Source organism: Centruroides sculpturatus, unplaced genomic scaffold (genome assembly GCF_000671375.1).
Source record: "Centruroides sculpturatus isolate CEXI.00-Female unplaced genomic scaffold, Cexi_2.0 scaffold1335, whole genome shotgun sequence".
Lineage (NCBI taxonomy): Eukaryota > Metazoa > Arthropoda > Arachnida > Scorpiones > Buthidae > Centruroides > Centruroides sculpturatus.
Genome location: NW_019385503.1, coordinates 173,391 through 188,626, shown reverse-complemented (window position 1 = coordinate 188,626; position 15,236 = coordinate 173,391). Strand labels below are relative to the sequence as shown.

General features: G+C 29.0%; 1 protein-coding gene across 1 annotated transcript in view; it reads right to left on the bottom strand.

The window, feature by feature from the left end:
* Positions 1-15,236, bottom strand: part of LOC111639621 (dynein heavy chain 6, axonemal-like) — a gene marked incomplete at its 5' end in the record, with an annotated part of 117,688 nt that overhangs the window by 22,926 nt on the left and 79,526 nt on the right. The window contains 4 exons of the mRNA XM_023385518.1: positions 2,014-2,251; positions 3,171-3,253; positions 13,811-14,442; positions 14,668-14,720. Of these exons, the coding sequence (XP_023241286.1) occupies positions 2,014-2,251; positions 3,171-3,253; positions 13,811-14,442; positions 14,668-14,720 (1,006 nt within the window). The remainder of the gene's footprint in view (positions 1-2,013; positions 2,252-3,170; positions 3,254-13,810; positions 14,443-14,667; positions 14,721-15,236) is intronic.

Here is a 15,236-nt window from a genome sequence, read left to right as displayed (position 1 = left end):
TTTATATTAATATGTATCACTTAAGAAAATTTTAATAAAGATATTTATCTTAATTATGAAAATATAGTAGCATGTTTTTTAATTTTTGGAACCTAACCTTCCTTTTCGTACTAGTTCTTTGTTTCGCATAACACGGCAATTTTTTGGAACGTAACTACTGTGTTATACGGGGGTTACCTGTATATTGCTACAGGAATAAGAAAAATATGTACTACAAATATTGATATTAAAAACTGGAATTGATATTTACTATCAGTTTAACTACATATAAAAAGAAATTTAATTTAAAATTTTTATCTGTATGTCTGACTAAGAATATGTTCATAAAATCAAATCAGTTCATCATTGAATTATTAATGAATTGGTCATAAAATAATAATTCCATTTGGTGTGCATATTTGATGCTGACGATGTTTCAAATAAAACTCTCGAAATTCATGAAGAAAAGAGTTAGTTTACATTGCAAAAAATTACATCTGGAAATATTGACATTTCTGAGTCTACTGAAGTGTATAAGTTGTGGATTAAAGAGTGAAATAATACAAATAACTGTCCACATTAAACAATCTAAGAAAAACATTTTGGATAAGCATGCACTTGCAACATTTACAACTTTAATTTTAGAAATAGCCATTTTGTTATAAACAAATTGACCAGCATACCCAGCAAAAGAAAAATAAAACTGACATTTTTCTTATTTAACTTGTTGAACTTTACAAACTTAAGTTCATATAATGATAACAAAAATATGCTTCTAGTACATGAGAATTTAAATTCTTAAAAATTTTAAAAACTACAATGTTGTTATTTTATTTTAATCATGTCTTTGTAATAAAATAAAATATACTTTAATATTGCTACTGATTTTAACAAAAATAATAACTTGAAAAATTAGGAATACTTTGATTACAATCATTTATATACAGTAATACCCTGAACTTATGCGATAGGTGGGACTGAGCGATAACCGTGTAAGTCAAATTCGCATAAGTTGGGGTATAATTTCGCAATTTTTGGAAAATCCAAGTCAGATGTATGTAAGCTAATATATGTTCTCATTAATCTTATCTCGTCTTTTGATTCATTCAGTTACAAGAAATCACCACATAGAGTCTCTCAAGTCTCCGTAGATATAACAAACACAGAAATAAATTACACAAAATAATTTGTAGCTATGTGTCGATTCTGCGTGACACATCCGAACATGTAAGCTGAACAATAGTGTGGAAAGAGTGAGTAATCAAGATTTGCATGGCACTCGAACAAAAGACGAATCGACGAGATTTGAAAATCACGTAACTCCGGGTTCGCGTAAGTCAGGGTAGCGTAAGTCAAGGTATTACTGTATTAAACATTAATGGAAAAAATATCTCATTTCTGCATTAATATAACTATTATTTATAGAAGACATCTTGCAATAAAAACTCTGCAACATTTTCAGAACTGTTATTCTTTTAAAACAGTAGTTTTCAATCTTAACATCTATGGAATCCTCATNGGCTTTACCTACTTTTTAAAATGTTTCTAAAATTACTTAGGCAAATGTAATTAATCCAAGCAGCAAATACGGCCAGTGTGAACCTTTTTGGGATGTTTCTTTTCAATAAAATCAGTCACTTTCTGATAATACCTCAAGATTTCCTTTATCGAGTGAGATCCTTCCACGACGAAACAAACACGCGGACTGAGACCGATGAACAGAAATGAATAAAAAATGGTGCTGCAAACTAATGTAACGTCGTATGGTGAGATTTTGTTCATATCGTGGAGCAAAATTATGTTCAAATTTCATGTCGTATCCTGAAAATTTCATATGCTGGGGCGTTTGTATCCTGAGGTACCACTATACCGTGTTAATGTTATGATTGGGAATGATACATGGATTTGTGGATAATATAAATTTTCAAACTTTGGCTCTTTAAATTGATTCTTTTTGCTCCTGTATTTTAATATGAATCCCAGATTTTGATAAATTAATTTTGAGAATGAAAAGCGATTAAATGGTTTCTACACCTGAAGCGATATTTTCCATCGTTCTGCTTCATCTGAAAGTGCACTAGTAAGTTGAGAAGCTCTTTTCAATTGTGTTGCAGTTTGTGTAATATCCATTTCTAACATTCCTTGTTTCTCTAAATTCAATTTATACTCTTTTCTTAAATCGTTAATATAGCTTTCAACTTCAGCAAGTTTTAATTCTTTTTCTTTTAATGTAGCTTTAATTTCATTAAGTTCTCGTTCCACTTCTGCCAATCTGTAATAATAAGAATTTTTAATTCTTTATTTAAAAGTCTAATTGATAAATATTTAAGAATTTCTTTACTATGTACAAAGCAAACTTGGCATGTCATTTTTAAAAATTATACTTTTATTACTAATTTTTAACTTGAACGAGCTCATTATATAGTCACATACAAGTGCTATATGACAGTAATATATATTTAATATACAATTTTAAATATAAAAGAGTACTGTACATATATTGTGTTAAAATTTTCATTAAATCTAACTTCATCCAACGTATAACACCCAATCTCTCTCTATTGCTCCAACCCTCTGATCTTAAACCACCAAAATTTAATGCCATCAATGCCCCTCATATACAAGTTAGCATGCCAAATTTCATTTTTTAGTCTTTACTCCATTCTGAGATATTAAACAAAATACAGTAGATACCAATGCGCACACACACATGCTCACCTGCAGTGATAGAATTTTCCCCCAATTTTTTGATTTTTTGGCTCAGGTATATTAGACTGATCTAAAATCTACAATATCTTAAGGAATTCTGTTTACATAGAAAAGATTTTTGCAGATTGTGTAAAGAACAACTGAAACAATACAATACTTCACTTTTTGAATACTGAATAACAGAAATCACAGTACAGTTAAATCTTTTATTGACATGAGCTTAAAAAACATGTAATATATTAAACCATTCAGAATTTATATATTAAAAATATATAAAGAAATGTATTAATAAGAGCAACTATAATCATTATATTCATTTATATTTGTTTAATGGATATTTTATATTTAACTGTTTTATTATGAATTAACAATTAACAATTGTAAATTATAACTACTTCGACAAAAAATTTCATTGGTATATGTTTTTTTAAGATTCATAAATTATTCAATACTGATGAAATTACTATTAATAAAAAAATTACCTCTCTCTCTTGGGTTGAACTGCTTTAAATACATGAGCATATGAATATATTGCCTTGACCCACATACATATTGACTTACAAGCCTGTATAAATATAACAGTATATTAAATACTTAATAATTAAATAATGATATATATGTTTATATGTATTAATATAATATATTATATTGTTTATAAAATGAATTTTGCAATAAAGTTATTTCCTCTTCTCTAATGTTAATTCAAAATCGAACCTATGCTGAAATAATAATCACAACAGTTCGACTTACTTGAATTTTTATCAAATATTAGTGGTAATGATGATAATTTATATATATTTTAAAATAATGAATTAAAAATTAAAGACACTAATGTTTAAACATTATAAGTTTCCAAAATGATCAAATATTAAATTTGTAAGCTAAACTAAATCTGAAAATGTTTATTTAATCAAAGGCATAGCAACTTATTAGCAAGGATAAACATATGACCCAGTATTAAATGAGAAAAATTGCTATAAAATCTAACACAAATTATTGAGATTTTGATTTTGAGTACTTTTCTATAGTGGAAACTGTTTACTCATGTATGAGCCATTAGAATTCATCATCCAACTTTACTTCTAATTATGTGTATTTATGATCTTGTGTTTTCTTTGATCTTGTGACATCTTTGCCAATAAGTGCATGATTGACCAATTACTTTCAAATCATTGCTCTCTAACTTTAGCTTGTGTGTTCAAGTTTCACATTGTAAACAATCAACTAAAAATTTCACAGTTTATACAACAGTTGGACAGTTTTCTTTATTGTTATTTGGACTGACCATTAACAATAAATAATTAAAAACAAATCATCAATAAAAAGTTAAATTCTATGCTAATTAAATTAAAATACTAATACAGGTAGGCCTCCTACAACGCGGTACCTTTACAACACGTTTTCGTTCCAACGCGGTTGGAAAAATGCGGAAATTTTCTTACAACGCGGTACTTTTACAACGCGGTTTATGGTATTTAGAAACGAATTATCTTTCACATAACAGAAAAATCTCAACGGATCACTTAATACGCGCCACAGTTTGGTGTACAGAGCTAAATGTCCTCGAAAACAGCTGTTTGTCCACGCTGACGTGTTATTCCCATAAAAGTTTCAGGGGAAGGCCGGTTTCTAGACGGATGTGCATCAGTTACCATAAACACTCAAAATATATCACTGAATTTTCGATAATTTATACTCTTTCAATAGGTGGGGACTGTAAAAATGGTCCAAAATACAGTATAAACTTCTATTGGGTGTATATTTTTAACAACATAGTGAAGGAAAGTTATTTTTTTGCGATTTTTACTGTCCACAAAACTGCTTGAAAAAATTTTAGCCATAACAATGTCGAACAATGTCGAATGAAAAGAAAGGACCGTCATAATAAGGAAATTTATTAATATATCTCTTCAAACAAAGATAGAAATTTTGGATTGAATTAAAAATCAAGAGCGGATAGCTGATATTGGTAGGCATTTTAATTTAAATGAGTCAACTATTCGGTTGATTAAGCAATAGGAAGAAAAGATTAGGAATTCAGTCACATCCGGATCATCTATTCTTGCAAAAAATGTTGCTCGTCTGAGAGCACCTATAATAAAAAAAAACAAATGGAACAAGTGCTAATATTATGGGTAGAAGATATGAACAAGAAACGGTTGCCTTTAAATAAAAGTGCAGTTAAACACAAAGCCTTAAAAATATTTGATTATTTAAAACAAATGGGACAGTTGTCGGCTGATGAAACCAGTGTTAAATTCGTGGCTAGCAATGGCTGGTTTGAAAAATTCAAAAAACGCCATTCAAACGGCAAGTTTTTCTCTTTTTAGAACCGAATCCCAGTTTTTGTATTAAGTTGGTGTCTCTTATAACGCGATTTCCCACAACGTGGTATTTTCAAGGAACGTATCTACCGCATTGTAGGAGGCCTACCTGTAATATTAATACTGAAAATCTTAAAACACCTCTGTTTTATTCATCATCAGTTTGTACTATCAGAAATATATAATAATTCATATATATGGCCCCAAGCATTGTAAATCCATAATACATGTCTGATCATATTATTACAGACATAGACCGACTAATACTAAATCAATAATATATACTGTATTGATTTTTAAAATTTATCAAAATTTCTCTATTCCGATATCTTCATAACAATTTGCTTATTTTGAAAATAAAAGATTAATAAAGGATTGTTATGAATTGTAGGAAAAAATTTCCCAACCAATGTCAGCTAAAAATTTATAATTTCATATTCATAAATCTGAATTTATTTTTTGAAATGTATTACATTTAAACTCAAATTCAAATAATTCAGTTTGATCACAATGAAATAATGATAAAAATTTTTACAAGTTTCATAAATTTAATTTATTTGTGTGTACATTTATACAAATCTAGTCAATATTTACATTTAATATATAGCACTTACACTATTTTTATGTTATATTTAGCATAAATTTATTTATGGAAGAAATAATTAATCTTTGTTTGTAAAGTAATCAAGACATCTTTAACAGTAGATAAGTAATAAGTAGATATTCTATAACAAAGTCTGGAGCAAGTTCCTCATCAAACACTACATAATGTGAGGTCCCAAAAACGGGTTGATATTAAAGATTTATTATTAGAAATTTATTAAAACGAAACTAGAAAAAAAATTGTCTATTGTTAAAAACCGATCAAAGATCAGATTAGTTGTGATAGTTATATGAAACTGCGACGAGAGAAAAAAAAATGCTATTGATGTAAACAGAACGCAATAATTATAAATGATTAATAATTGTAAACGAACGACCGGCAGTAGGGATGGACCTTTGACAAGTCGGTCATATGCAAATAATTAGAACATTGAAATTTTGAAAAGGGGGAAAGGTTAATAACAAAAAGGGACATCACGTTAAATTTCGAAAACATCACAGACTAGACAACAATGGTGGAAAATATGAGTGCAAATTTCAAAGTTCCATCAACATTTTGCATCCAGAGTAACGGATGGTGTCAAGTAGATTCTTTGAAGCAGATCTTTCTGGTGACTTGAACAGGAATCGTCTTTCGCTTAGAGACAGAGGAGAGACCAATCGGGGAGCGAGAAAAAAAGGGACGTAGAAGCAATCAGAAGAAAACAAAACAAAGAACGGAGATTGATATAATCCCTGATTTTCAAGGACAGACTCACTTTCTGAAAACTGCACCTGCACATGGTTAGTCAACGCGCAAAAGCAGTTTTCTGTCTGTTGTGCCCAACTGGTAACCTGTGACTACAGACTCAGACTGCAGACACAGACTAACGAATCTCCACACCTGCCGTTGCCCTGGAGCTTTCCTTCGAGCAACATTAGAAACACCTTCGACAATTCAAACCTCCAATTGTATAAAGAACATTTTTGTTCCTTAGTGTAAGTTTACTTTTATGTTTAAAATAAATGGGTTTTTGTGAGATTCTTGTCATCTGTGTCTCCTCTGCCACACCCACATGTGAACGACCCTAGATCATCCTGACGCGGGATTAACAATTCCCCCTGGATGTCAGCGAACTTACAATAACCATTACAAAAGATATGGTGGTTATGTAATAGCTGACGAGGGGCTTGTTCCAAAATGCATTCCACAACAAAATACAGTAGACCCCCCTATAAAACGGGTTCCTATAATTACGATTCCTATAAGACAGCGAAAAAATTGCGACGGTATCCGTAAAAAACGGTAAAAAAACTCCTATAATTACGTAAAACGTCATCAGGCNATAATAGAAAGTTTTATTTTAATAATAAATTTAATAATATAATTTATTATTTATTATATTAGAAATATATAAAAATTCTCAAGTATCAAATTTAATATGAAGTTTTAAATTTAATTTAGGGCATATGTACAGTTCTTATGAGGCATGATGTTGTGGCTTTTCACAAGCTTTAACATTGTGAAAGTGCACAAAAAATAATCGATCTGGACTTCGTTGTTTCATCCATGACCTTAGTTTTCAAAATAATATTGTTTAAAACTGAGTGTTTTGTAGTTCTATTAGCATATAAGTTATCAGAGGAAGATGAAATATAACAGTTGTTGTAGTATAGTTAGTAAAGCTTACGGCTTCCACTCTAAGATCAAAGGATTGAATCCACAAAGTATTACTTTTTCTTTATTTTTTTCCTTAATTCTCATTTATATGTTCTGAATTGTTTTAATATCCTGGTACATAAATGACACAAGATAAACTTTTTGACATTATATTTATTGAAAAAGCACAAAAATACTATATATATTTATGCAAACTGCTTGAAAATAGCAAAAAAATGTTATTTTTTTCAATGCAGTCAATGAAAATAGTCTTGCATAAGTATGAAAGTAATTTTCTTGAGCTTTCATTACCTAAGTTCCAAAGAACATACAACAAATTGAAAGAACAGCAAACAATCAAGTACCAATAAGTATGCATTTTTGACTTACTACAACAAACAAAACATTGTGGATGCTTTAAACATTTTTTTGAAAAATTAAAGTTAAATATTATAAAGAAACTGATAAATGAGTCAGTAAGCAGGAAAGTGAAAGTTCTGGGAAAAAACTCGCCAAATGGATTATAAGAGTTTTAAAAGACTAAACTTTTAATGAAGAGGGAGATTTATTTTTGCTACATGAAGACATTATGGAAAAAGATGACAATATAGAAATATCACAGACCTCACTGTATGAAATATTTTTGTTTGCATATTTTTAAATGTCTCATCCAACACATTGTATGATTTAATACATAATAACAAATTCCTACTTTTCTATAAAAAATATTGTTTTATTTTTGATTATTATTCATTTTGTTTTGAAAACTATAATGAATACATAAGTCTTGTCTCATTTACCATATTTATTCACATATAAGACGACCTGGCATATAGGACGAGGTATGACTTTAAAGATCAAAATAAAGAAAATTAGATTTATTAATTCAATTCTAATTTTATTTCATTTAATCACAAGTAAAATATCATAAATGCACACATTATCCTGCAAAAATTACTGGCATTTTAAACTTTAAGGAAAAATCTTGTAAAATCAACAACAATAATTTGTTCATGTAATGCTGGACAATGGGGAACCTTTTCTGCCAATTCTTAACAGTCAAATCCACTCTCCATTGATTACACTTACAAGTTTCTCTGAATTCTGATTTCTGGATAATCATCTGTTTTCATGTGGGAATGGATTAAAACTTATATCAGGCTCCCATGTGATTTTGAAATTTCAATCTGGAATTCAATTCAAAAGCTTTGTTTTTCCTATTGCTATTCATCTTTACTCCTGACACTATACAAGAACAATTCAAATAACCCAGATAAAATACTTATGTTTTTAAATACAAGAGGGTAAGCATCCAGTAGAAAAATGTGAATACACGATTCACAAAAATTATTTGCAAAAATGCAAAGAATCTTTTGCTCATGCATATAGGACGACTTAAGAATTTGAAGCTGTGATAAATGAATAAAAACCTTGTCTTATATGTGAGTAAGCATGGTATTTATCAGGATATAAAAATAACTAAAATTATATACATGAAAATGTAGAATTAAGGAGAGTAATAATGAAAGAGTAATACCGTGTGAATTCTATCTGATGAGCAAATAGGGTATGTAATAATTCAAATTATAAGGGATAATTTATCAGCACCCCTTACTTGGAGCTAAGAAAAACAGTGTTTAAGAAGGAAGTAAACTAGAAATGCTGCGGACTGACTTATTACCTGTTGTCAACATTTCAAATCTTCAAAACAAAAGAGGAGGTGCCAGAATCTTAGTTTTTCCAGAATGACAGAAATCATAGCTGAACTCCTGATATGGCTTCTTGATCCTGATTCCTTAAATTAGAATTTTTTGGGCTTGAGAAGAGCTAGACTGAATAGAAATTAAGGCAAAACTGGAGGAGTGCAGCCATGCATACTGCCATTTGTTAGGAAGTTGACTGTGGAATCAAAGGCAATGTGATTGAGTAAAATTACTCATTTTGTTACAGACTGATTAAGGAACTTGTGTAAACAAATTGAAAGAATACAGCAGCACTCAATAGTACAAAATATACAGCAATGTCTGCAACATTCAGATCACAAATTACTTATTGAATTCAACTACTCAAAACTAGGTATATGTTAATAAACACTGTACATATAACCAATATTCAGAAAGAAGAAACTACAAGAAAGCAAATGTTTTCATCTGTGTTTAAATGGGCATCATCAGACTAACTGTTAAACCGCATTTCCATTAAACATGGATTAAAATGTTTTCTCATAGTTTCTTCTTGTTGGATATTAGTTATATGTGCAGTGTTTATTACTTATTGAATTTTGTGAAAATAAAAATGTCCAATAATTTAGCATTTTCAAATGTGGCACCATTCCAGTGGCATTTTATCCTATGGGCAATAAAGGGCAATTGCCTGGTGCCCCAACCAACTTAGGGTCTCAAACCAATCTTTTATAAGGAAATATCCCCAATTAAAAACTCTAAAACCTATAATCCAGCAATTTTTATAATATAGGCCTGATGATGCCTGTTCAACATGGGTGAAAATGTTTGCATGTATTATAAAAATTGCTAGATTATAAGTTTAGTGTTTTTAATTCAAGTATAACCAGTTTTGAGTGGTAGTATTATAGAAAATATCCCCCACAAATTTCCCCCAAAGAAGAGTGTCTACAGTCAACACTGTACTGACCCGTCCATCCCACTAGATGGCGGGCAGTTTTAATGGTTTTTTATTGTTAATATTTAATGTTTAATAATATGATTGAAGAGAGTTGGCAACACCAGGACGGTGGTGTTAAGTTCCAAAAAAGGTGCGAGAACATAACGGAATGCTCTTCCTATCGAATTATTGTATATAGTCGATTTGTTGGTTTTTTGTGTGAATAAAATCTAAAAGACGGACTTGGTGAACTTTTCTTAGTTGGAGATACGACGGGAACCTGGTGTACGAACAAGACGGTCAGGTGAGACTTACAAAAATTAATTAATCATCACACGAGACAAGAATCGGCCTGACGCGACACTGTACATAGAGCCTCCTAATTCAAATTTTCATGGGTGCCCATGAAACTATAATGCACCACTGCACCACTCTGATAGTGTAAGTGCCAGATTAGTAAATGTCTACTGCATTTTAAAATGTTTTTGTTTATATATATATAGACACACATACACACACACAAAACCAAAATTATACTGACATTAATAATTATTTAAAATTAGTTAACTATTAATTTTAAATAATTGTCAAAAACAAAATTAATATTTATCTACATATTGTTAATATTCAAAAACCAATATCTAATACATCACTAATACATGAACATAAATAAAAATGTATATACAAAAGACACTAACATAGAATTTTTATTTGAGTTTTAGATTCATATTTGTTTATTAAGTGCACCACTCTGAAATGAATACAGTATTACACTAAACCAACAAAAGGACAAATACAGAATAAGAAGAAGGAAAAATAAACTGAACAATGAACATAACAATAGTAATGATAACTAACAACTGGCTAACTGTCATTGCTTTCTGAGTTAACTAACAAGCTAATTCAAAAAGTTGCTAACCATTTTTTCTTAAATTTGAGACTCTAAGTTTTAGATGTATTTTTTTTTTCTTCAACTAATAAAGAAATTTGGTGGAAAATTTGCCATGTGTCTTAGGAATAAAACACAATACTAGTGTTTACTACGCCACAAAAATTTTAGATGTATCTTATGAATATAAAATTGCTGAGCCATTTCTCAAAATGCATATATAATTTCATAAAAGAATAAAAAAATTACAGAAATAAATTTTTATTTTATAAATTTCACAACATTTATTGAGAAAGCCTCATGAAATTTCTCTTCTCAAGAAATAAAAAATGTTTAGCNCATTTCTTGTGAAAGAAACATTTCTTATTCAACGGCGATAAAAATTATTTATATTAATGATGTCTCCAAAGTTCAGCGAAGTTTTCGCAGAAAAATAACATCAGAAATCGCAGCCGCGGTTTGCTGAGTTGTTCCGCGACGAAAACAAGCTTGAGCAATGGCGATGTCGAATGGTGCACACTCGGTAAGTAATCCTACAATTTTTTGTTTATAGCATAGTTTATATGGATTATTTCCAAAAAAAAATATATATATTTTGGAAATGTTGAGTTGGATTAATCTAGAATCGATTAATTTTATGGAAGAAAACCTTTCAAACAGCCGTAGTCCGTACTTGACACGTGTCGGGCTGTGATTGGAAGGACTCGTAAAAAATCAGATTCCTAAAGAATGGAACGTATCTACTGTCTTATAGGGGGGTCGACTGTATATACATGGGAAAGAACAATGGTTTATTTTCCTTTTGATCTATGTGTCTCCTTGTCTTGATATAATAAGTCGGATATTAAATGGCAGTCTTGGAGCATAATACATATAGAATTAAAATATTTTATTGGAAAAATTGGTTTAGAAAAGAAAGTAGAAACTGATTTACTAAGACCTATTTCTATAGTCAGAAAAAATACATATAATGTTACTAGAACTTGACAATTATCTTTTTTATATTTTATCATCATATTTTTCAATCCAATGATGAATTATTTAAAAAATTTAATTCCTTCTGTAATTTATTCAAACTATAATTAATAGCTACTGAAAAAAAANCAGCCCCACTTACACACCTTCCTCCAGCACTTCTCACACAACTCTCAAATTGGATAATTTTGAGCAGAACACCTTGTATAAAATTAAATTATAATTTACAATGAATAAAGGTAAAATACAGGTTAGTTCATCCAAAAAAATTCAAGGGATTTCATACCTATATTAGGGAAAAAAAACAAATAAATATAGTAATTATTTTAAATGTAAGCCTTAGTATATATAAAACAAATATAAGGCAATTTTGGCAATATAATTTAATTCTTTATATACAGGAAAATCATTTATTAAAGTGCAATGCAAAGTCAGTTTCTTGTTTTAAAATCTATGATGTGTTTCAAATGTTTAAAGCTCTAATTAATGTTTGATTTTGCTCTCTACTCAAATACATTATTTTTAAGATTAAGAATTTGAAAATGAGATAGATTTTTCTCAAAAAATGTTTAATCTGACCCCATGCACTTTTTAGTATTTATCTAATGTAATTTAATTTTAAAATCAATGTTAATACACTACAGGTAACATCCGTATAACACGGTACTTTTATAGCATGGATTCACTCTGACACGGTTCGAGAAATGGGTAAAATCCTCGTACAACATAAAATGTAATAAATTTTTACATACTTAAGTACTAATAGTTCACAAAAATTATTATTTTCGTGAACTATTAGTACTTCAGTGTNAATAAAAATAATGAATGAAAGTAATAAATCAAGAAACTAAAAAAGTAATGTCTTAATTTTATCAATGTCTAGCATTTGTAAGTACAGTATTACCAAAACAACATTACATACCATGAAAATATTTACATTAAATTTACTTTTAAAGCTTTTTTCTGACTAAAATTCTTACCAATTCATCATATCTATGGCAGCTCTGAAAATCATTTAAAAACCATGGAAACAAGTACTGTATGCTGATTGTAGGGAGAGAAGAAAAGAATTGTCAGTACTCCAAAAATTATAGATATCTTTGATTGTATATCATTCTAACTTGCATTCATCGACATGATATCCTATTTTGTACAATAGTTATGGCAGCTAAATATAATCAATGGAAAACTTTGAGCTTTGAAACAACTAAAACTGAAACTTTTCCTCCCCGTGAAGGTATCATCTGTAAATGGTTGCTTATATCACTTACATCTGAAATTGGCCCTAATAAGGATTAAACTGTAAATTACAAATGTTCAAGTATTTCTGAGCACTTCAAACAAAATTCTTATGTCAACAATAATGTAGTCTTTTCATACTTATAATTATTTCATTCATGCAGATGGTTTGCAATGTTTCTTTACCCTATATTTTTAAATGTATAGAACAGTTTTGTACAATTTTGTATAGTTTTATTTTATTCAAAAGATTGGCAAGTCAATAAGTAAAAAGATAAAAACGAGATTATTTGTATTCAAGACAAAGCAGATGTTGGATGCATCTTGATGATTATCCCTATTATGGCAAGGTGTTTCATGTGATTCTTCATTTTCTCTTATTACTTTTGGGATAAAATCCTCAACTTATGCACCAAAAATATCTAAGGAATAAACTTTAAATGTCTAGACTCTAACATAATTTATAGAAATGAGTGAACAGTCAAGTAATTTGAGACTTCAAATTCTAAGCATGGAACTATATACATAAATTGTCTTTCAATGTTATATTAGTAAGCATTCACATATGGCGTGGCTAAAATTGATTTATAAATTTTCTTTATCAACATTTACGTGTTCAACATTACTTCTAACTAATCCTGAAGTCACTTGTAATTTCAGGATTAATCAATGTCACATGTTCACATGAATATTTGTTTAAAAATCGAATACTTATATAAATTAATGGTAATTACTAAACTGTAATTCAACATATGTATAAAATATTATTTAATATATTTTAAATACAATGACAATTTATTCAAAATGAAATGAAAAGTTTTATTATCCTACCTGATTTAGATTTTCTCTAGACTTTTCCAGTATTTCAAGATATAATGATAAAAGTTCTAAGTAACTAGTAGGTGTCGTGTAATAAGGTCTGTTTAATTCCTGATAAAATATATTTCCCTTGACAATGACAGTGGAATGAATGTTAACACACATTTTTGATAGTTTTGTTATTGATAATTCATCACAATATAATTCTGTTTCACTAAAAGTGCTTTGAGCAATAGAAAACAAGGCTTCTTTGGGCCACTCGTTAAACCAGACAATTGTACTGCAATTTACAAGAGACGGAAACATCCTGCACCTTGAACGAAAAGCATCACCCACTGGAGTCATACATAAAATCATGTGAATGTTCTTCCTGAAAACTGAAATAAAATAATCATAAATATCATCTCTGCTAGTAAATCCAAATTCTTTTGCAGAAGACGACATTTCAAGAATCATTTTTTCATAATTATCGGCTTCAAAAAGATTAGACACTTCTCCAGAATTCAAAATATTATTAATAGCTTCCAAAAATTCTTCAGTCACTATTTGATTATCAGTAAATTTAAAAACAGTTTGTTGACCTTTCAAGCCTGCTTTTTCATACAGAATTTTAAGATCTTCTTGAAATGATTTATAATTATATCCTTTTGACAGTATTATTTGAAAACAATGATAATTATAAAGATGACATGACAGCCTGAAAAAAAAAACATGGGTCCTAAGAGTATCTGCTAAACCCAAATTGTACTGTATCAGTAACTTTAATAGAATTTGTCTAATTTATTTATTGCTTAATATAATATACACTTTTTATATTAAAATTCATTAACATTTAAAAACTAAAACTTACTCCGCAAGACTCTGTTTACCACATCCACCGACGCCTATTAATAATGCATTGCCTCGTTCTTGACGAATAATTCTAGCGATTCGTACTACATGTTTAATTGCATCTTCGAAAAATATCAATTTTAATGGTTTCTTATGAATCAAATTATAATTATCTAAACACTAAAAAACAATAAAATTTTTTAAATATTGAAATTAAAATTTAATATTAAATAGAAAGAAGATGTACTTTATAATAATTCATTTTGAAATTTGAAATGTGAACATTGAGTGCCACTTACAAGATAGCGGCACTCAACGTTCACATTTTAGAGATAATCAATTAAAGTTTAAAAAAATAATTAATACATAAAAAAACTTCAATGGTATTTATATATTCTAAATAATAAAGCTTCTGATAAGATATAGTTTAGAAAATTTTATTTTACATTATTTTTTGTGGAAATAATTAAAATAAAAATTTCTTATAAACAAATTTGTGGAATCCTTGAAGGCTGCCTGAAGAACTTTATGGTTCCATAGAACAGAATTTGCATACAGTTCCTTATTGCTTATACACCTAGAGAACTAATTATAAAAAATAGACTCC